The 24,247-nt window shown below is 42.3% G+C and overlaps 1 protein-coding gene across 1 annotated transcript; it reads left to right on the top strand.

Moving 5' to 3' along the window:
- The first annotated feature begins 2,739 nt into the window (after positions 1-2,739).
- LOC133111857 (E3 ubiquitin-protein ligase TRIM35-like) lies at positions 2,740-17,637 on the top strand. Its single transcript, XM_061222481.1, has 9 exons — positions 2,740-3,144; positions 6,106-6,201; positions 6,287-6,517; positions 13,652-14,080; positions 15,306-15,401; positions 15,487-15,717; positions 16,114-16,136; positions 16,610-16,728; positions 17,096-17,637. The coding sequence occupies exons 1-9, from the start codon at positions 2,740-2,742 to the stop codon at positions 17,635-17,637; spliced, it is 2,172 nt and encodes a 723-aa protein (XP_061078465.1).
- Positions 17,638-24,247: the final 6,610 nt, after the last annotated feature.

Consider the following 24,247-nt stretch of genomic DNA (forward strand, 5'->3'; position numbering starts at 1 on the left):
AAGGCCCTTAAACCCACATTGCTCCAGGGGAAAGTTTTTGCACGGATGCAAATGTAAATGTGATCAGAACCGAATGTGACGACCATGCCTGGTCTTCCTCAGCTGAGGTTGTAGCTGTCGTCCAGCAGGTGGCAGTGTTGCGTGTCCTGGGTGTTTGCACCTGAGAGACCCTTTAAGTGGCTTTACCCAGATGCTCAAGAGAGTGATTTCTCACTCCGTGCTGGGCCTTTCACAGTGGTTGTCGGTTGTCTGAGGACTTGGTGTTTCTTTTGTTATTTTGGATTTCCACACTCCACTTGCACTCACACTCAAACACCCCTAAACTGATTCACTCTGACGCGCAGTCAGATAGAAACACATTATTGCAAATAAAACTCTTTAAATATATTTTCCTTGTCTGGTCTCCATGTTTTGTTGACTGCTTGAACGCCGGTCGTAACACAATCTAACAAATTTTGCCAGGATTCATCAAAATTTATATCCATGTGTGTATGTTGATGAATACCAAGTAATTATACATGAAGGCACGTTCCCAAAATTTGTGATAAGCATAAATTAACGCCCCTTGAATACCATTTATGGAATTTTGGCTATTTAAAGAGATAGCCGAAAAAAGAGATTGAAGTACTCTTTATGCTAAAATCAAACGCATATTTGATTTTGTAGTGTAAGCAGTGAATTGTCTGAACTGGGGAAGACTAATGCCTGGCAATCTATAGCCTAGCTATTGTAAACTCTTTCTGAAGTAACACACACAATATGCAATTTTTTTAATATCCCCCCCCCCTCTTGGGAGGTGAACTTTATTTTTAATTATACAAAAACAAACATAGATACATTGGTAAATTTCAGAGAGAGGGGGAGGGAGAGGGAGAGAGAGAGAGCAACGGAAGAAAACAGTATGAAGCCTTTGAGGGGAGGGTAAAACAAAACAGACAGAGTCACTAAAAATAACAATAAATGGAAAAAAGAAGAAATAAAGAATAATAATAAAAATAATTATAAAGTGTGGAAAGAGTGACTTGTGTATACATATGAAAACGCAGATCAACAGGCAGATAGACAGGAGGATGAACGGACAAACAGACAGGTGGACAAGTGGGTGGTTGTTGATTGGAGCCTTGAATGGATAGTATGGAAAAAGGGAGAGAAGAGGAGAAAAAGTAAAAGTAATAAAAGTAACGATGGGGAAAAAATAAAATAAAATAAAAAATGGATGGGTTGGATTAGGATATGGCATTGCATGGATAGTGTTGTGAGTATGTGAGTATGTGAGTATATGTTGGTTAGGTTGGGTGTTGGGGGGTTAGCCCACAGGCAAATTGAATGATTTCATGAAAGGACCCCAAATGTTTGCCATGTGTGAGCTTTGGCGCTGGTGTGAAATTAGTTCCATGGATATGTGTTCTTTCAGTCGATTAAACCAATGTGTTATGTTTATTTTGTGTCTTGTTTTCCAGTTTAAGAGGTTGGTGATAGCTAGGGCAATGAGTATAGGTTTGGTATTTTGGTGGGTTGATTGTTGAGAGGTCTCCTTGTAGACAGAGGGATGGACAGAGTGGAATGCTACAGCTGGTTATAACCCTCTGTCCTGGGGGCCACTGGTTTCCCACTCTGTCCTGGGGGCCACTGGTTTCCCGCTCTGTACTGGGGGCCACTGGTTTCCCACTCTGTCCTGGGGGCCACTGGTTTCACACTCTGTATTGGGGCCACTGGTTTCCCACTCTGTCCTGGGGGCCACTGGTTTCACACTCTGTCCTGTGGGCCGCTGGTTTCCCACTCTGTACTCTGGGGGCCACTGGTTTCACACTCTGTATTGGGGCCACTGGTTTCACACTCTGTCCTGTGGGCCACTGGTTTCCCACTCTGTACTCTGGGGGCCACTGGTTTCACACTCTGTATTGGGGCCACTGGTTTCACACTCTGTCCTGGGGGCCACTGGTTTCACACTCTGTATTGGGGCCACTGGTTTCACACTCTGTCCTGTGGGCCACTGGTTTCACACTCTGTCCTGGGGGTCACTGGGACAGCCGTGGCTGGAGGCTTTATGTATGTTGTTCGTCTGTTGTCCGTCCATCTGTCCCATTCTTGTGAAAACAATATCTCAGGAATGTCTTCAGGGAATGTTTTCATTTGGCACAAACGTCCACTTTGACTCCAGGATGAACTGTTCATTTTGGTGGTCAAAGGTCAAAGTCACTGTGACTTCACAAAAGACGATTTTGGCCATAACCGAAGAATTAATTCTCTAATTATGACAAACTTTCACACATGTCTAAAAGGATTAAATTATGAAGTGATGACATTTTATATCTAGAAGGTAAACTTCACTGTGACATCATAATGTTTGCTTACCACTGTAGCTGAGAAAACCATTTTGGGTTATTTTGTTTGTTGATTGGTGATGTAATCATTAGTTGATATTTTGGAGATAGTATCAAACATTTTTTGTTAGAATATTCCTCAATTGTTGTTGGTTTGACAGAAAGCAAACTATAATCACCAAAACCTGCTGTCACTGATAAACAGGTGTGTCTAACTGTTTCACCCATACAGGTGCTTTAGTTACATTTGGGATCTTATGACATGATTTCACTGTGAATTCTTTTCATTTCTAAAAATATTGACTGAGAAGAGCAGACAGTTTTAAAGACAGTCTATTATAAGTGCGTGTAACAGCAGGAAGTAAAAGTGAAACCAAACTGCAGATTGAGCAGAGACTGAACAGACGGAGACAGAATGGCCTCTGGATCTTCTCTCCTGGAAGAGGAGCTCTCCTGTCCTGTGTGTACTGAAATCTTCAGGGATCCTGTTGTCCTGAGATGCAGTCATAGCTTCTGTAAGGCCTGTCTGCAGCAGTACTGGGATCAGAAGGGATCTCAGGAGTGTCCAGTTTGCAGAAGAAGAGCTTTGAGGAGTTTTCCTCCAATTAACCTGTCTCTGAAGAATACCTGTGAGGCGTTCTTAAAGGAGAGAAGTCAGAGAGCTGAAGCAGGATCTAAAGTGCTCTGCAGTCTGCACAGTGAGAAACTCAAACTCTTCTGTCTGGAGGATCAAATACCCATCTGTGTTATCTGTCAAACTTCAAGAAAACATGAAAACCATAAAATGCTACCAGTTCAGGAGGCTGCAGAAGAGAATAAGGTCAGTCTTTGATCACAGAATTTAGACTTTAACAACTAACTATTTATAAGTAGATAATCCTGATTACAAGGTATGGAAAATGAGATTCTAAAAAAGATTTGCACATTGACGAAGTTGGTCTTTGTTGTGACCAATTAGTTTACAAAACTAGTAAATTGTGTCAGAAATATAATTTATATTCAATATGAATCTATTGACGTTGTTACTGTGTTATCACAATGTGTCACATGACTGAGAGAGTGGCAGGACAGAGAGTGGCAGGAGGGGGGGGGGGGGGGGAGGTGAGAGGGGCAGGTTAGGCCCATAGATATCTCCAGATGTGGGGTTCTTCCCTCGTGATCCTCTACCATTGCTCCTTCCACTTTTTGTAAATATTTGGGCATCATGTTTTCTTACAGCTTCAAATAATTGTGTTTTAATTTTGTTAAAATTTCCAGACAGTTTTTATCATTTTCAAGTGAGAATGTGCAAGTTTCTTTTTGCACTGAGCAAAACCGTAAGCATACACACACATCCAAAACTATGAGGCTCCGCCAAGGACAAAATTAAAACTTTGGTTGCACTCTTGAAAATACTTCTATTTTTCAGTATTTTCTAATTTAATGTGAACTTTCTCATTATTAATTATATTATCAGCATAACATGTTGAGTTAAAAGATAACATTCATGATGACTCTACAAATCTGTGCAAAACCTGAAGAATAGTAAATGGTAAATGGTTGGAATTTATAAAGCGCCTTTATCCAAAGCGCTGTACAATTGATGCTTCTCATTCACCGATTCACACACACACACGCACACACACACACACACACACATACCATCAGCTGCCATGTAAGGCACCAACCAACTCGTCAGGAGCATTTGGGACACTTCGACATACCCAGGGTTGAATTGAATCAGCAACCCTCCGACTAACTGAATGCTTGGCTTTTGTCCGTCTTCAAGTGCCCCCATAAATGTTCAGTGGGGTTGAGGTCAGGTGATTGTTGATTGAGCAGCACTCCTTGCTCTTCTTTGGTCTTTGAGTAGTTCTCGCAATGCTCTGAAGTGACTCTTTATTTCCAGGATCACATGAAAAAACATCCCAGACTTTCAATGTAGTCTCAGACTTTTGGACCCCACTGGACAAACAGTTGTGTTTAAGAAAATAGCCGTACAACATTAGTAACCTGATGAACCACTGTTATTAGTAGTAGTGATATTTCTGCTTGGCAAATAATTTACTTGTAGATGTAGTAGCGTAATAGAAAAACAACAGACCCAACTGTCATGACATGCATGCTGCTTGTTCTGAGTAATTGACTCATTCATTGAAAGGGGCGTGTTCAAAATAATAGCAATGTGGAGTTTAATTCGAGAATTCATGAATTCTGTGTAAAAACATGGTGTCATTAATTGTCCTTTATTAAGGAAGAAAGGAAGCAAATGTTTCACACATTATTATAAAATATATTTCCTTCTGAATTGCTAAGTAAAATGGGCCATCAAGGAACAACGTCATTTGATTGAAAAGTTGATTGGAGAGGGGAAAACGTATAAAAAAGTGCAGTAAATTATAGGATGCTCAGCTAAAATGATCTCAAATGCTTTAAAATGGCAACAAAAACCTGAGATGCGGAAGAAAGTGAGCAACGGATCAAAGAATAGTCAGAATGGTAAAGATTCAGCCATTCATCAGCTCCAGAAAGATCAAAGATGATCTACACTTACCTGTAAAGCACTTTTAGCTAAGCTATCAGCAAGAAGCCCCCGTAAAGCACCATTGTTGAAAAAAGGGCATGTGCAGAATCAGTAAAAATTTTCCAAGGAACACATCGATTGGCCCAAAGAGAAATGGCATTCTGTGGACTGGTGAGAGTAAAATTGTTCCTTTTGAGTCTAGTGGCCGTTCACAGAACGTCAGACTACCTCCGGGTACTGAATTCAAGCCACAGTACACTGTGAAGACAGTGAAACATGCTGGCGCAAAAATCAAGGTATGGGGATGTTTTTCATACTACGATGTTGGGTTCGTATACCAGGGATCATGGATCAGTTTGAATACATCAAAATACTTGAAGAGATGATGTTGCTGAAGAGGAAATGCCCCTGAAATGGGTGTTTCATGAAGACAACAACCCTAAACACACGAGTAAGCGAGCAACATCTTGGTTCCAGACCAAAAGGATTGAGGTAATGGAGTGGCCAGCTCAATCCCCTGACCTCAACCGCATTGAAAACTTGTGGAGTGACATTAAAAATGCATTTTCTGAAGAAAACCCAAAAATTTACAGGAACTGTGGAATGTAGTTTGTTCATCCTGGGCTGAAATACCTGTTTCTAGGTGCCAGAAGTTGGTTGACTCGATGCAACGCAGATGCGCAGCAGTTATCAAAAACAATGGTTATGCAACTAAATATTAGTTCAGTAATTTAAAGTGAAGTTTAATCTTGAAAAATCTTTTCCGTTTATATGGTTTGAAGAGAGTTTGAAGAGAAAAAGTAGACACTGCCATTTGTTTGGACAGATTAATATTCCTTTTCTTTGCTTTCTGTAAAAGAATAACGCAGATTTGATCAAATTGGCTTATGCTTTGATTTGGAATTTAATGTGTAATGTTTCCACGACATTTAAAATATTGACTAAACGCTATTAAAATGTTTTTGCACTTTATTCACTGTTTTTTTACGCAGTGCTATTTATTTGAACACAATTGTACTTGCTCATGTGTCCTCACACACATGTGAAATACTCACACATACACAAGTGAAACACTCCCAACAACCCCACAACACCTCACATTGTAGCTCTGAGTTTATAGTTTTATACGTGTTTTTTTAATTTATTTTTTTATAACCTGAGTCTCCATTCTGGCTCCCTTCTGTCTGAGCAGGGGCTCTTGTGCTGTCTGTGTAGGCATTGAAGTTTACTGTGGGTCTGTTTCCTCAGTAAAGTGTGGACTCTGTCATTTCTTTCCAGGAGAAACTCAGGACTGCACTGGCTCCACTGCAGGAGAAGCTAAAAGCCTTCAATGCAGTGAAAGTAATCTGTGATCAAACAGCAGAGCACATCAAGGTACTGAACTGAGGCCTTTAAATCACAGTGTTGAAAATGCAGCTCTGGATTGTGCTGAAATGATGGTGAATAATGTTTATTCCAGAGCCAGGCCCAGCACACAGAGAGACAGATAAAGATGGAGTTTGAGAAACTTCAGCAGTTCCTAAAAGATGAAGAGGCAGCCAGGATCACTGCACTGAGGGAGGAAGAGGAGCAGAAGAGTCGGATGATGAAGGAGAAGATTGAGAAGATGACAGAAGAGATATCATCCCTTTCAGAACAGATCAGAGCCTTAGAACAGGAGCTGGGAGCTGAAGACCTCTCATTTCTGCAGGTAAGACCTGTTCACTCTGTGTCTGGAGGACTCTAATCAAACTGCTGTTAATGCTCACACACATTCATTCATAAAGTATAGTATTCTCTAAAACACCGTTTCATGTAAACTGGCTAATATAATCAAATCTCTTCTACACTTTATCAAGCTGTGGAATTAAAGTCTCATTTTTGTAGTTTTTTTATTCACTCGTCATTCGAGATTCATCATCCTACATGCAAACATTTTACACATGCAACTGTGTTAAAGCCACATGTTTAGTTTCTATGTAATATGTAATATGTAAAGCACGTTCAGTAACATGCAGTCAGATGGTCCTGTGGATTCACAGTTTAACTGGAATGAGTATTTGCTGCAGTCATAATAATTCACTCTCCTTATTTCAGAGCTACAAGGATTCACAGAACAGGTAAGGAGACTGCATCCTTTCATCAGGTCCTGTGAGTGTGTGTCCCTCAGTGGGGCTGTGAGTGTGTGTCTCTCAGTGGGTCTGTGAGTGTGTGTCTCTCAGTGGGGCTGTGAGTGTGTGTCTCTCAGTGGAGCTGTGAGTGTGTGTCTCTCAGTGGGGCTGTGAGTGTGTGTCTCTCAGTGGGGCTGTGAGTGTGTGTCTCTCAGTGGGGCTGTGAGTGTGTGTCTCTCAGTGGGTCTGTGAGTGTGTCCCTCAGTGGGGCTGTGAGTGTGTGTCTCTCAGTGGGGCTGTGAGTGTGTCTCTCTCAGTGGGGCTGTGAGTGTGTGTCTCTCAGTGGGTCTGTGAGTGTGTCCCTCAGTGGGGCTGTGAGTGTGTGTCTCTCAGTGGGGCTGTGAGTGTGTGTCTCTCAGTGGGGCTGTGTGGCAGAATGCTGGGAGGGATGGAGCCATTTTCTTACAGAATGAAGATCTGATGTTGCTGCTGATAATCTTCTATGGTAATGAAGCCACGCCCACAGCACAAGTGACTCCTGAATATTATTGCAGAGCCCAGTGCACCCTGGGGGATCCAGAGAAGATCTCAGGAGCGCTGATTGATGTGGCCAAGCACCTGGGCATTCTGAAGTACCGTGTGTTGGTAAAGATGCTGGGGACTGTTCAATACAGTGAGTACTGGGGGCAAGGAGCTCCACATTGTCACTGTACAGGGGGAATCTTCAGCATCTTTCCACAAGCTGATGAAGCCAGTCAGAGTCATATTGGTCCTGTCTGTGTAAGAGCCCTGGAGTGAAGAGACTGAGCACCAGTCCTTAATCTCACTGATGCTCATAATAAAATGCTGCTTTAACACTGATACTGGATTGCTACTCACAATCTACTGCTACTCCTACTCACAATCACTGTGATTAGCCTTAGACCGTAATGGCACTTATGTATAGATATTGTTACTTGTATAGGTATTGTTGTTTTTATTGGCTGTTGTTGTATTCTAGCTGCCAACAGTGGTATGCTAGTTTGAATGTTGATTGTACTCTTCAAGGGTTCTGAATTTCTGTATGTTTACACTAGGACTCGGAACTGTACTGTCTCTCTACTTTTGCACTTGTTCTTGTGATTGATTTGCACTTTGTTGTACGTCGCTCTGGATAAGAGCGTCTGCTAAATGCCAGGTAATGTAATGTAATGTAATGTAATGGGTTGAAGGGGAAGGAGGTATTGCTCCATCTTCCAATTATTATACACTGTGTGAAATAGTTTTCAACGTATTTTGTTTTTTGAAATTGTTTAATTCCTCAGTTCTCAGGTTGTAATGGTGGTTTTGGTGAAAACCAGGTCATATCCTGAGAAACCCAATATTTCCCTTTGTGCCGATCAGTGCTGACGTCTCATTCTCTGTCCCTTCAGCTCCTGTGACTCTGGATCCAAACACAGCACATCCCAAACTCTCACTGTCTGTGGATCTGACCTGTGTGAGACGCAGTGATGAGAAACAGCAGGTTCCTGATAATCCAGAGAGATTTGATGAGTGGGGCTGGGTGCTGGGCTCTGAGGGATTCAGCTCAGGGAGACGCTGCTGGGATGTAGAAGTGGGGGGTGGGGGCTGGTGGTGGGTGTGGTTAAAGAGTCCATCAGCAGGAAAGGGGTTGTTGATCTGAGCCCAACAGGAGGAGTGTGGAGTATATATAAGTATGACAGTGGGAAATACGCAGCCCTGACCTCCCCACCTGCAGTCCTCACTGTGCAGAGGGAACTCCAGAGGGTCAGAGTGCAGCTGGACTGGGACAGGGGGAAGGTGTCATTCTCTGACCCCAGTAACAACACTCCTCTCTACACTTTTAAACACTCCTTCACTGAGAGATTGTTTCCATTCTTCGGTCCTGAATCTGTTTCTCTCCAGACTCGTATGCAGATCTGTCCAATGAAGGTGTCTGTAACAGTGGAGTAGCTCGGATATTAATTCAGTGAATAAATGTATATTTCATTATAAGTGTGTTTTTTTCTGACAGCCTGTAGCATAGTGGCTTAGCGGCTTTACTGGGACCCAGAAGGTTTGTCGTGTCTAGGAAACGACAGAATTCTAAGTCCAATCTACAATTTGTCGAAAAACACGAGGGAAAAGACACGACGGCAGCAAACTCTTCAGGAAAATCAGACTTTATCAGCAGAAGTGCATAAAGCCGGACCAGTTTTGCAGAAAATGGACCTCAAGTGTCATTTTTACACCCACTTTATACACTGTTCTTATCTTAACTCCTCCTCCCTAAAACAGGTGCAAACATCATTGTGGCAAATCGCCCATGGTCCTCATGCTCTGCCAACTCCATGCAAAGTTCCGGACACCCCTGCCCCCGCAAACTGCTTTCTTTTTTTTTAAAGATATTTTTTAGGCCTTTTTCAGCTTTATTGGACAGTATACAGTATAGAGAGAGAAGAAGAATGGGAGCGAGAGAGAGGGGAAGACATGCGACAAATGTCAGACGGTCGGATTCGAACCGCCGACGTCGCGGCTCGCAATGAGCATGCGGTCAGTGCTCTACAGGCTGCGCCACCGAGACACCCAACTGCTTTCTAACAAACACGTCATTTTGTATTTTTCCACTCAGGTTACATATGGCTCAGCATATAACTCATGTTTGGTACTTCGGATTACACATGGGTCACTTATGCACTTCTAACATGAACTTATCAGCAGTAAATCATTGAAAATATACAGACATACTAAACATTTGATTCATATTCTCTTCTAATATTCTTTTCTAATATACAGACATACTAAACATTTGATGAACATTTTTGTAAATGTACTTCTTTAGCCTGTTGCATTCTTTGCTCTCATTTCAACAGTTTTCACTGTGGTTTCTTGCGTTTTCATAAGCTCAGCTATAATTAATGTTCTAGGTTCATTTGATTTGATAACAAGCAGCGTACATGTGATATATTGATTATAAGCCACTTACATATAGATACACTTCTGGCATAAAGTTTTAGAGGAACCAGCTTGCTCATCGAGGTTGAGTCTGATTTTGACTTGTGATTGTTTATCATGCTTTTAGGAGGGAGATCTTTTGTTCTGTTAATTTTCCCCTGCAGGTAGGTGGTTCAATTCCCGGTGTAGCCACAGTTAGATCTTAACAGCTGTTTTTCCTGGGTCAGAGTCAGAGTGCAGCTGGACTGGGACAGGGGGGAGGTGTCATTCTCTGACCCCAGTGACAACACTCCTCTCTACACTTTTAAACACTCCTTCACTGAGAGACAGTTTCCATTCTTTAGGCCTCATCCTACTCCTATCCAGATCTGTCCAATTAAGGTGTCTGTAACAGTGGAGTAGCTCTGTGGAAAATGGGTAAAGATCAGATTTAAAAGATTCTGTATTTGCAGAAGAGCATTGCATTGATCATTTCAGTGAATGGATTTATATTTCATTATAAGTGTGTTTTTTCGGACAGCCTGTAGCCTAGTGGCTTTACTGGGACCCAGAAGGTTGGTGGTTCAAATCCCAGTGTAGCCACAGTTAGATCTTAACAGCTGTTGGGCCTTTGAGAAAGGCCTTTAAACCCACATTGCTCCAGGGGGGATTGTCCCCTGCTTAGTCTCATCAACTGTAAGTCGCTTTGGTTAAAGGTGTCAGCTGAATAACAAATTATTATTATTATTATTATTATTATTTAGTAGTCGTACTTGTCGTACTATAATTTAGTGAGCTTCATCAGGCATCATTTGCTGTACTTATGAAATACTGCTCAGATAAACTGGAGCATGCCATCAACATATGCAGCCTGTCTGTCTGTCTACCTGCCTGTCTGTCTGTCCGTCTACCTGCCTGTCTGTCTCTCATTCTGTCTGTCTGTCTACCTGTCTCCTTCAGTCTGTCTGTCTCTGTCAGTCTGTCTGTTTGTGACTGATGTTGTGACTGAGGGTCCTCAAACTATTTTGTTTGTAGTATGCAGGGTGAATAGCAGGTTAAAATGGTTGTAGTATGCAGGGTGAATGGTAGATTAAGATGGTTGTAGTATGCAGGGTGAATAGCAGATTAAGATGGTTGTAGTATGCAGGGTGAATAACAGATTAAGATGGTTGTAGTATGCAGGGTGAATAGCAGGTTAAGATGGTTGTAGTATGCAGGGTGAATAGCAGATTAAGATGGTTGTAGTATGCAGGGTGAATAACAGATTAAGATGGTTGTAGTATGCAGGGTGAATAGCAGGTTAAGATGGTTGTAGTATGCAGGGTGAATAGCAGGTTAAGATGGTTGTAGTATGCAGGGTGAATAGCAGATTAAGATGGTTGTACTATACAGGGTGAATAGCAGATTAAGATGGTGGATGGACAACCACCATCTAAAGCTCAACCCAGGTAAAACTGAAATGATATTCATCCCTGCTAATACCTCTCCCCATCTGGATCTCTCCATTTCTCTCGGGGATACCACACTCACGCCGTCACCCAGTGCAAGGAACCTCGGCGTGGTGATGGACAGCAGACTGTCCCTTTCCGAGAACATTGCGGCGGTGACCCGGTCTTGCAGGTTCTTCCTCTACAACATACGGAGAATCCGCCCCTTTCTCACCCCCTACTCGACCCAGCTCCTGGTCCAAGCGATGGTTCTGTCCCGCCTGGACTACTGCAATTCCCTCTTGGCTGGCCTCCCAGCGTCCGCCATCAGACCCCTCCAACTCATCCAGAATGCAGCAGCTCGTCTGGTCTTCAACCTTCCCAAATACTCACACGTCACCCCCCTGCTTACTTCCCTCCACTGGCTGCCTGTCATGGCTCGCATCAAATTCAAAACATTGGTGCTAGCCTTCCAAGCAGTTAAAGGGTCTTCCCCAGCTTATCTGCAAAAAATCATCAGACCCTACACCCCTGCCAGACCTCTTCGTTCAGCCTCCACAGGCCGCTTGGCACCTCCCCCTCTCAGAACCTCCACCTCACGCTCACGACTACTGTCTGTTCTGGCTCCACGGTGGTGGAACGAACTCCCCGTTGAGGTCAGAACTATAGAATCTCTCCCCACCTTCAAGCGCAAGCTGAAGACGCACCTCTTCAAGCAGCACCTCTCCCCATCCCTCCCTACCTCCCTGTGAACCTTAATTGTTGTCTCTGTGACTTGCTTTGTGTATCGGTATTTTTAGTTGGCTAGGTAAGCAGTGTTTGGATAGTTAACTTTGGTCACTTTTGCTCTTGTTTGTTTGTTCAAAAAAAAAAAAGAAAAAAAAAAAAAAAGAAATGGCCCTTGTCCTTATCTTTGTTGTACAGGTAGCAGTTGAAATTGTACTTACCTCTAGGGTCTTTCAGCGAACTTATCCCTGGTTATGGGTCTGCACTTTGTTGTACGTCGCTCTGGATAAGAGCGTCTGCCAAATGCCAATAATGTAATGTAATGTAATGTAAAATGGCGGTAGTATGCAGGGTGAATAGCAGGTTAAGAAATGCAGTGAGTGACTGTGCCTCACCACAGTCTAGCGCAGTCTGAATGTCTGCTGCAGGAGGTTGCCAGTTTGATTCTCATGGGGGCTTGTCTGTCATGCCCTTGGTGGAGATGATTAATCAGAAGATACCCACCTTTGTGAGTAAATGTGCCAGCCCCAGAGACTGACTCAAGATGTGCAAACAAAACAAAGCACAGACAATACATACATTCAGTATTTTTTATTCACGTTTCCTGTGTATGATCTTCTGGCTGTAGTAGCGCATGATCACCTCTAGATGGCAGTACTGGCTCATGTGGTTTGGGGCTTGTGTCCCTCACATGGATACAGGGCTGCAGGAGCAGGGAATTCCATGAGGCTGAAAGTCCCTCCTGCTGCTCTGTGAAGCCACATTCACTTCAGAGGGACAGGGCCACTGTCATGGGCAACACGTTTGATCCCCTCTGATGCTCCCCCAGTGGGATGGGGCCCGGGGCCACTGGATTTCACTCTGTACTGGTGGCCACTGGTTTCACTCTGTCCTGGGGGCCACTGGTTTCACACTCTGTACTGGGGGCTGCTGGTTTCCCACTCTGTACTGGGGGCCACTGGTTTCACACTCTGTCCTGGGGGGCTCTGTATTTGTGTTGGAGCCACAATATTCATACCATGTTCATTTTTCATCATTCCACTTTTCATGTTTTGCGGGATGATTCATCCTCTGAAGCAACGTTAAGTCAGAAAAAGCCATGCATGCCATGAAAAATCAATTGGCTCTTATTTGGTAAACTTTTGCATGACCCTTCATTAAAAAGGAGGCGGGCAACTTCTCTCCTGGTTTGACCATTAAAACTCAGCATTTGGTGGACAAAGAATTCAAACTATAATCACCAAAAAGATTTTGCCAGTGTTCAGTAGAATAATTGTGAAAGCACTTTGGCCTTTAAGGTGTAAGAATGGATTTACATGAACACACAAGAGAAGTGACAGAACTTGAAGAACAGGGCTGGTGTAAAACTGCTTGCGGATCAGCCAATCAAACCTCAGTGGCACAATGCTGCCCCTTGCAGGAAATGTCTCCCATAATCGGACCTGTCAAACAGGAAGAGGGAAGTACAAAGTCTCACACACTGGAAATGTAATTACACTGAGAGTGTTATGATATGATTTGACTGTGAATATGTTTCAGAAACAAACACTTTTCTAAAGATATTGACTGAGAAGAGCAGAGACTTCAGACTAATTTAAAGACAGTCCACTTTAATTTTATGTTTGTGTAACAGCAGTAAGTAAAAGTGAAACCAAACTGCAGATTTAGCACAGACTGAACAGACGGGACAGAATGGCCTCTGGATCTTTTCTCCTGGAAGAGGAGCTCTCCTGTCCTATATGCTCTGAAATCTTCAGGGATCCTGTTGTCCTGAGATGCAGTCACAGTTTCTGTAAGGCCTGTCTGCAGCAGTACTGGGATCAGAAGGGATCTCTGGAGTGCCCAGTTTGCAGAAGAAGATCTTCTCTGGATTGTCCTCCAATTAGCCTGTCTCTGAGGAATGCCTGTGAGGCGTTCTTAAAGGAGAGAAGTCAGAGAGCTGAAGCAGGATCTGAAGTGCTCTGCAGTCTGCACAGTGAGAAACTCAAACTCTTCTGTTTGGATGATCAAATACCCGTCTGTGTTATCTGCCAAACTTCAAGAAAACATGAAAACCACAAAATGCTACCAGTTCAGGAGGCTGCAGAAGAGAATAAGGTAAGTGTTTGATAACAGAATTTAGACTTTAACAACTAACTATGTACAAGTTAAACTGCAGATAATACTGATTACAAGGTATGTAAAATGAGATGATAAAAAATATTTGGATATTGATGAAGTTGGGCTCTGTAGTGCTGTCATCTACTGACAGTTAAATCAAACGAGTAAATTGTGTCAGAAATATAATTAATATTCAATATGAATCTATTGAGGTAGTTACTGTATTGTCACTTTGTGTCACATGACCAATGTGACACAAAGAGGGGGAGACACAGGAGAGGGGGTCAGGAGGGAGAGGGGTCCTTCTAGTTTTCATGAATATTTGGGCTGAAAATAACTGTGTTTTTTTCTTATTAATATAAATTGACTGGAAAGAAATGAAGACAGTTTTGATCATTTTCAGGTCAGAATGTGCAAGTTTGTTTTTGTGAAACCAACAGACCACAACCATACACACATATCCAAAACTATGAGGGGCTGTCGAGGGCAAAATTGAAACTTTACTTGAATATACCCATGTGAAACACTCACACATACACATGTGAAACACTCACCCATGCAGTGGGGTCCTGAAAATGCTTCTATTTTGCATTATTTTCTAATACAAACTTCATCATTACTAATTATATTATCAGGATAACAAATTGAGTCGAGTTGAATCTTTTAAAAGATTTGGCAACGTGCACTCAAGCTGGCATGGACTCGACAAATTTGTGCAAAACCAGATGATTCATGTTATCCCAGCATTATTTGACAATGTTCCAAAGAGCATTTTGTGATGTTACTGAATGCTTGCCTTTTGTCAGTCTAAGTGCCCCCATATATGGGGTTGAGGTCAGGTGATTGTGGATTGTGCAGTACTCCTTGCCCTTCTTTGGCCTTTGAGTAGTTCTTGCAAAGCTTTGAAGTGACTCTTTATTTCCAGGATTACATCAAGAAAAAAACATCCCATATTTTCAATGTAGTCTCTGACTTTTGGACCCCCCTGTACATACATACTCATGTGTCCTGACACACATGTGAAATACTCACACATACACAAGTAAAACACTCCCAACAACACCTCACTTTGTTGCTCTGATTTTATAGTTTTGAACATTGTTTTAGACAAGCTGTGACCTGAGTCTCCATTCTGGCTCCCCTTGTGCTGTCTGTGTAGGCAGTGACGTTTACTGTGGGTCTGTTTCCTCAGTAAAGTGTGGACTCTGTCATTTCTTTCCAGGAGAAACTCAGGACTGCACTGGCTCCACTGCATGAGAAGCTAAAAGCCTTCAATGCAGTGAAAGTAATCTGTGATCAAACAGCAGAGCACATCAAGGTACTGAACTGAGGCCTTTAAATCACAGTGTTGAAAACGCAGCACTGGATTGTGCTGAAATGATGGTGAATAATGTTTATTCCAGAGCCAGGCCCAGCACACAGAGAGACAGATAAAGGTGGAGTTTGAGAAACTTCAGCAGTTCCTAAAGGATGAAGAGGCAGCCAGGATCACTGCACTGAGGGAGGAAGAGGAGCAGAAGAGTCAGATGATGAAGGAGAAGATTGAGAAGATGACAGAAGAGATATCATCCCTTTCAGAACAGATCAGAGCCATAGAACAGGAGCTGGGAGCTGAAGACGTCTCATTCCTGCAGGTAAGACCTGTTCACTCTGTCTGGAGGACTCTAATCAAACTGTTGTTAATGCTCACACACATTAATTTATACAATATAATATATAATATTCTCTCAAACACCTTTTCATGTAAACTGGCTAATATCATCAAATCTCTTCAATACTTTATCAAGCAGTTGAATTAAAGTCTCATTTTTGTAGGTCGTTTTTTATTTACTAGTCATCTGACATTTATCATCCAAAGTGCACACATTTTACACATATACAACTGTGTTAAAGCCACATGTTTAGTTTCTATGTAATATGTCATATGAAAAGCACGTTCAGTAACATGCAGTCAGATGGTCCTGTGGATTCACAGTTTAACTGGAATGAGTATTTGCTGCAGTCATAATAATTCACTCTCCATATTTCAGAACTACAAGGATTCACAGAACAGGTAAGGAGACTTACTCTCATCAGGTCCTGTGAGTGTGTGTCCCTCAGTGGGGCTGTGAGTGTGTGTCTCTCAGTGGGGCTGTGAGTGTGTGTCTCTCAGTGGGGTGGGTCTGTGAGTGTGTGTCCCTCAGTGGGGCTGTGAGTGTGTGTCTCTCAGTGGGGCTGTGAGTGTGTGTCCCTCAGTGGGGCTATGAATGTGTATCTCTCAGTGGAGCTGTGAGTGTGTGTCTCTCAGTGGGGCTGTGAGTGTGTGTCTCTCAGTGGGGCTGTGAGTGTGTGTCTCTCAGTGGGGCTGTGAGTGTGTGTCTCTCAGTGGGGCTGTGAGTGTGTGTCTCTCAGTGGGGCTGGGAGTGTGTGTCTCTCAGTGGGGCTGTGAGTGTGTTTTTCTCAGTGGGTGATGATATTGCTGCTGATAATCTTCTATGGTAATGAAGCCACGCCCACAGCACAAGTGTCTCCTGAATATTATTGCAGAGCCCAGTGTACACTGGGGGATCCAGAGAAGGTCTCAGGAGCGCTGATTGATGTGGCCAAGCACCTGGGCAATCTGAAGTACAGAGTGTGGGAGAAGATGCTGGGGACTGTTCAATACAGTGAGTACTGGGGGCAGGGAGCTCCACATTGTCACTGTACAGGGGCAATCTTCAGCATCTTTCCACAAGCTGATGAAGCCAGTCAGAGTCATATTGGTCCTGTCTGTTCGAGCCCTGGAGTGAAGAGACTGAGCACCAGTCCTCACTGATGCTCATAATAAAATGCTGAATGGAGGTTTTGCTCCCTCTTCCAATTATTATACACTGTGTGAAATAGTTTTAGACGTATTTTGTTTCTTGAAATAGTTTAATTAATCAGTTCTCAGGTTGTAATGGTGGTTTTGGTGAAAACCAGTTCATATCCTGAGAAACCCAATATTTCCCTTTGTGCAGATCAGTGCTGACGTCTCATTCTCTGTCCCTTCAGCTCCTGTGACTCTGGACCCAAACACAGCACATCCCGACCTCTCACTGTCTGAGGATCTGACCAGTGTGAGACGCAGTGATGAGGGACACCAGGTTCCTGATAATCCAGAGAGATTTGATAGGTGGGGTTGTGTGCTGGGCTCTGAGGGATTCAGCTCAGGGAGACACTGCTGGGATGTAGAAGTGGGGGGTAGGGACTGGTGGGTGGGTGTGGTTAAAGAGTCCATCAGCAGGAAAGGGACTATGGAAATGAACTCAGCAGGAGGAGTGTGGAGTTTATATAAAAACACCAGTGGGAAATACTATGCCCTGACCTCCACACCTACAGCCCTCACTGTGAAGAGGGAACTCCAGAGGGTTAGAGTGCAGCTGGACTGGAACAGGGGGGAGGTGTCATTCTCTGACCCCAGTGACAACACTCCTCTCTACACTTTTAAACACTCCTTCACTGAGAGGCTGTTTCCATTCTTTGGTCCTGAATCTGTTTCTCTCCAGACTCGTCTACAGATCTGTCCAATGAAGGTGTCTGTAACAGTGGAGTAGCTCTGTGGAAAATGGATAAACTGAATCTGAAAGATTCTGTATTTGCAGACAAGAGTTACACTCAGATATTAATTCAGTGAATAAATGTATATTTCATTATAAGGGGGGTTTTTTTCTGACAGCCTGTAGCCGAGTGGCTTTGCGGCTTTACTGGGACCCAGAAGGTTGGTGGTTCAAATCCCGGTGTAGCCACAGTTAGATCTTCACTGTTTTGCCTTTGAGAAAGGCCCTTAACCCCACATTGCTCCAGGGGGGATTGTCCCCTGCTTAGTCGAATCAACTGTAAATCGCTTTGGATGAAGGTGTCAGCTAAATAGCAAATTATTATTATTATTATTATTATTTACTAGTAGTAGTACTGTCTGTCTCTGTCTCTCTGTCTCTCTGTCTGTCTGTCTGTCTGTGACTCATGTTGTGACTGAGGGGGACATTTTTACATGTTTGTCCTCCAACTATTTTGTTTGTAGTATGCACTGTGAATAGCAGATTAAGATGGTTGTAGTATGCAGGGTGAATAGCAGGTTAAGATGGTTGTAGTATGCAGGGTGAATAGCAGATTAAGATGGTTGTAGTATGCAGGGTGAATGACAGATTAAGATGGTTGTAGTATGCAGGGTGAATGGCAGATTAAGATGGTTGTAGTATGCAGGGTGAATAGCAGATTAAGATGGTTGTAGTATGCAGGGTGAAGAGCAGATTAAGATGGTTGTAGTATGCACGGTGAACGGCAGATTAAGAAATGCAGTGAGTGACTGTGCCTCACCACAGTCTTGCGCAGTCTGAATGTCTGCTGCAGGAGGTTGCCAGTTTGATTCTCATGGGGGCTTTTCTGTCATGCCCTTGGTGGAGATGATTAATCAGAAAATACCCACCTTTGTGAGTAAATGTGCCAGCACCAGAGACTGACTCAAGATGTTCAAACAAAACAAAATACAGACAATTCATACATGAAGTATTTTTTCTGCACATTTCCAGTGTATGTTCTTCAGAGTGGCTGTAGTAGCACATGATCACCTCTAGATGGCAGCACTGGCTCGTGTGGTTGGGGGCTGAAGGTTGTCATGGACAACACGTTTGATCCCCTCTGACGCTCCCCCAGTGGGATGGGGCCCGGGGCCACTGGTTTCCCACTCTGTCCTAGGGGCCACTGGTTTCACACTCTGTCCTGGGGGCCACTGGTTTCACACTCTGTATTGGGGCCACTGGTTTCACACTCTGTCCTGTGGGCCACTGGTTTCACACTCTGTACTCGGGGTCACTGGGACAGCCGTGGCTGGAGGCTTTATGTATGTTGTTCGTCTGTTGTCCGTCCGTCTGTCCCATTCTTGTGAAAACGATATCTCAGGAATGTCTTCAGAGATTGTTTTCAAATTTGGCACAAACGTCCACTTTGACTCCAGGATGAGCTGTTTACATTTTAGTGGTCAAAGGTCAAAGTCACTGTGACTTCACAAAAGACGATTTTGGCCATAACCGAATAATTAATTCTCTAATTATGACAAACTTTCACACATGGCTAAAAGGATAAAATTATGAAGTGATGACATTTTACATCCAGAAGGTAAACTGTGACATCATAATGTTTGCTTACCACTGTAGCTATTTTGTTTGTTGATTGGTGATGTAATCATTAGTTGATATTTTGGAGATAGTATCAAACACTTTTTGTTAGAATTGTAGGGACTACAACTTCCACATTCCCACAGGAAAATTCCGCGACGTCCACCACGAATGACGTCTAACTTGGTTCAGCCAATCCCGTAATGGCGGGAGCAATAAACGGTCTCGTATAAGAGCAAGACACGTTCTTGGGATCTCTCTCTTCTGCTTCCTTCGGCTCTTCTGCCTCTCTTCCCTTTCTTCTGCTTCTTCTCTTCGACTAAATTTCCTTACTAACTTCCCGTTAGTTTATCTGTTCTGTGTTTTACGTTTGTTTAATAAATATATTTTATTAAACCCCGGTGTCCGTTTTGGAATCACATAGACATGAGAGCCGCGTTAAAGCAGTCTTTCGAAGAACTTCCAACCTTCAGGTTATCGGTATGTTTAATCATTAATATTGGTTATTTTAATTAATTAAAATACTAAATTTGTGGTTGGATATTTCTGATAACAGTAATTTTATGAGACTGATTACTTTTTGCAGTTATACTGCTACATAACATTAACTGGCGCCCCGGTTTCGTAGAGAGTAAAATCCCTACGTTATTTGGCGGCCCGTGCGAGGACCCCTCCAGAATATTCCTCAATTGTTGTTGGTTTGACAGAAAGCAAAGTATAATCACCAAAACCTGGATTTTGTCAATGTTAAGCAAGTAATTGTGAAAGGACTTTGGCCTTTTGTTTGGAAGAATGGATTTACAAAAACACACAAGAGAACTGACAGAACCTGAAGAATGGGGCTGGTGTAAAACTGCCAGACAATGAAACCTCAGTCGCACAATGCTGCCCACTGATAAACAGGTGTGTCTAACAGGAAGTGCTGTCACTGATAAACAGGTGTGTCTAACTGTTTCACCCATACAGGTGCTTTAGTTACATTGGGGATCTTATGATATGATTTCACTGTGAATTCTTTTCATTTCTAAAAATATTGACTGAGAAGAGCAGACAGTTTTAAAGACAGTCTATTATAAGTGTGTGTAACAGCAGGAAGTAAAAGTGAAACCAAACTGCAGATTTAGCAGAGACTGAACAGACGAGACAGAATGGCCTCTGGATCTTCTCTCCTGGAAGAGGAGCTCTCCTGTCCTGTGTGTACTGAAATCTTCAGGGATCCTGTTGTCCTGAGATGCAGTCACAGCTTCTGTAAGGCCTGTCTGCAGCAGTACTGGGATCAGAAGGGATCTCAGGAGTGCCCAGTTTGCAGGAAAAGAGCTTCGAGGAGTTTTCCTCCACTTAACCTGTCTCTGAAGAATACCTGTGAGGCGTTCTTAAAGGAGAGAAGTCAGAGAGCTGAAGCAGGATCTGAAGTGCTCTGCAGTCTGCACAGTGAGAAACTCAAACTCTTCTGTCTGGTGGATCAAATACCCGTCTGTGTTATCTGCCAAACTTCAAGAAAACATGAAAACCATAAAATGCTACCAGTTCAGGAGGCTGCAGAAGAGAACAAGGTAAGTGTTTAATCACAGAATTTAGACTTTAACAACTAACTATTTTTAAGTAGATAATACTGATTACAAGGTATGGAAAATGAGATTCTAAAAAAGATTTGCACATTGACGAAGTTGGTCTTTGTTGTGACCGATTAGTTTACAAAACTAGTAAATTGTGTTAGAAATATAATTTATATTCAGTATGAATCTATTGACGTAGTCACTGTGTTATCACGATGTGTCGCATGACTGAGTGGCAGGAGAGAGAGTGGGAGGAGAGTGGGGGGGGGGTGAGAGGGGCAGGTTAGGCCCATAGATATCTCCAGATGTGGGGTTCTTCCCTGGTGATCCTCTACCATTGCTCCTTCCACTTTTTGTAAATATTTGGCCATCATGTTTTCTTACAGCTTCAAATAATTGTGTTTTCATTTTGTAAAAATTTCCAGACAGTTTTTATCATTTCCAAGTGAGAATGTGCAAGTTTCTTTTTGCTACATCATCAGAAATAAGCACAGAGCAAAACCGTAAGCATACACACACATCCAAAACTATGAGGCTCCGCCAAGGACAAAATTAAAACTTTTGTTGCACTCCTGAAAATACTTCTATTTTTCATTATTTTCTAATTTAATGTGAACTTTCTCATTATTAATTATATTATCAGCATAACATGTTGAGTTAAAAGATAATGACGATAATGATGACTCCACAAATCTGTGCAAAACCTGAAGAATAGTAAATGGTAAATGGTTGGAATTTATAAAGCGCCTTTATCCAAAGTGCTGTACAATTGATGCTTCTCATTCACTGATTCACACACACACACACACACACACACACTAACAGCTGCCATGTAAGGCACCAACCAACTCGTCAGGAGCATTTGGGGATTAGGTGTCTTGCTCAGGGACACTTTGACATACCCAGGGTTGAATCGAATCAGGAACCCTCCGACTTACTGAATGCTTGGCTTTTGTCCGTCTTCAAGTGCCCCCATAAATGTTCAATGGGGTTGAGGTCAGGTGATTGTGGATTGAGCAGCACTCCTTGCTCTTCTTTGGTCTTTGAGTAGTTCTCGCAATGCTCTGAAGTGACTCTTTATTTCCAGGATCACATGAAAAAACATCCCAGACTTTCAATGTAGTCTCAGACTTTTGGACCCCACTGGACAAACAGTTGTGTTTAAGAAAATAGCCGTACAACATTAGTAACCTGATGAACCACTGTTATTAGTAGTAGTGATATTTCTGCTTGGCAAATAATTTACTTGTAGATGTAGTAGCGTAATAGAAAAACAACAGACCCAGCTGTCATGACATGCATGCTGCTTGTTCTGAGTAATTGACTCATTCATTGAAAGTGGCGTGTTCAAAATAATAGCAATGTGGAGTTTAATTAGAGAATTCATGAATTCTGTGAAAAAACATGGTGTCATTAATTGTCCTTTATTAAGGAAGCAAATGTTTCACACATTATTATGAAATATATTTCCTTCTGAATGCTAAGTACAATGGGCCATCAAGGAACAACGTCATTTGATTGAAAAGTTGATTGGAGAGGGGAAAACGTATAAAGAAGTGCAGTAAATTATAGGATGCTCAGCTAAAATGATCTCAAATGCTTTAAAATGGCAACAAAAACCTGAGATGCGGAAGAAAGTGAGCAACTACTGTTCAAACGGATCAAAGAATAGTCAGAATGGTAAAGATTCAGCCATTCATCAGCTCCAGAAAGATCTAAGATGATCTACACTTACCTGTAAAACACTTATAGCTAAGCTATCAGCAAGAAGCCCACATGAAGCACCATTGTTGAAAAAAGGGCATGTGCAGAATCAGTTAAAATTTTCCAAGGAACACATCAATTGGCCCAAAGAGAAATTGCATTCTGTGGACTGATGAGAGTAAAATTGTTCTTTTCGGATCTAGTAGTCGTCGACAGTACGTCAGACTACCCCCGGGTACTGAATTCAAGCCACAGTACACTGTGAAGACAGTGAAGCATGGTGGCGCAAAAATCATGGTATGGGGAGGTTTTTTATACTACGCTGTTGGGTTCGTATACCAGGGATCATGGATCAGTTTGAATACATCAAAATACTTGGAGATGATGTTGCCGAAGAGGAAATGCCCCTGAAATGGGTGTTTCAACATGATAACGACCCTAAACGCACGAGTAAGCGAGCAACATCTTGATTCCAGACAAAAAGGATTGAGGTAATGGAGTGGCCAGCTCAATCCCCCGACCTCAACCCCATTGAAAACTTGCGGGGTGACATTAAAAATGCATTTTCTGAAGCAAAACCCAAAAATTTACAGGAACTGTGGAATGTAGTTTGTTCATCCTGGGCTGAAATACCTGTTTCCAGGTGCCAGAAGTTGGTTGACTCGATGCAACGCAGATGCGCAGCAGTTATCAAAAACAATGGTTTATGCAACTAAATATTAGTTCAGTAATTTAAAGTGAAGTTTAATCTTGAAAAATCTTTTCCGTTTATACAGTTTGAAGAGAGTTTGAAGAGAAAAAGTTGACAGCCATTTGTTTGGACAGATTAATATTCCTTTTCTTTGCTTTCTGTAAAAGAAAAACGCAGACTTGATCAAATTTGTTAATGCTTTGATTTGGAATTGAATGTGTAATGATTCCACAACATTTGAAATATTGAACTAAACGCTATTAAAATGTTTTTGCACTTTATTCACTGTTTTTTTACGCACTGCTATTTATGTGTGTCCTCACACACATCTGAAATACAATACTCACACATACACAAGTGAAACACTCCCAACAACCCCCCAACAACCTGTCATTTCTTTCCAGGAGAAACTCAGGACTGCAATGGCTCCAATACAGAAGAAGTTAAAAGCCTTCAATGCAGTGAAGCTAATCTGTGATCAAACAGCAGAGCACATCAAGGTACTGAACTGAGGCCTTTAAATCACAGTGTTGAAAATGCAGCACTGGATTGTGCTGAAATGATGGTGAATAATGTTTATTCCAGAGCCAGGCCCAGCACACAGAGAGACAGATAAAGATGGAGTTTGAGAAACTTCAGCAGTTCCTAAAAGATGAAGAGGCAGCCAGGATCACTGGACTGAGGGAGGAAGAGGAGCAGAAGAGTCAGATGATGAAGGAGAAGATTGAGAAGATGACAGAAGAGATATCAACCCTTTCAGAACAGATCAGAGCCATAAAACAGGAGCTGGGAGCTGAAGACGTCTCATTCCTGCAGGTAAGACCTGTTCACTGTGTGTCTGTAGGACAAACTGCTGTTAATGCTCACACACATTCATTTATACAATATAATATATAATATTCTCTCAAACACCTTTTCATGTAAACTGGCTAATATCATCAAATCTCTTCAATTCTTTATCAAGCTGTTGAATTTAAGTCACATTTTTTTAGGTAGTTTTTTATTTACTCGTCATCCTACATTCATCATCCTACATGCACACATTTTACACATATACAACTGTGTTAATTCCACATATTTAGTTTTCTATGTAATATGT

Source organism: Conger conger, chromosome 15 (assembly GCF_963514075.1).
Source record: "Conger conger chromosome 15, fConCon1.1, whole genome shotgun sequence".
In the NCBI taxonomy this organism is placed as follows: domain Eukaryota; kingdom Metazoa; phylum Chordata; class Actinopteri; order Anguilliformes; family Congridae; genus Conger; species Conger conger.

Bases quoted from the DNA above. Each gene is read 5' to 3' on its own strand.
- LOC133111857 (XM_061222481.1), top strand. From the start codon at position 2,740: ATGGCCTCTGGATCTTCTCTCCTGGAAGAGGAGCTCTCCTGTCCTGTG. The intron at 15,402-15,486 runs GTACTGAACTGA...TGTTTATTCCAG, and splicing joins AAACAGCAGAGCACATCAAG to AGCCAGGCCCAGCACACAGA. The intron at 15,718-16,113 runs GTAAGACCTGTT...TCCATATTTCAG, and splicing joins AAGACGTCTCATTCCTGCAG to AACTACAAGGATTCACAGAA.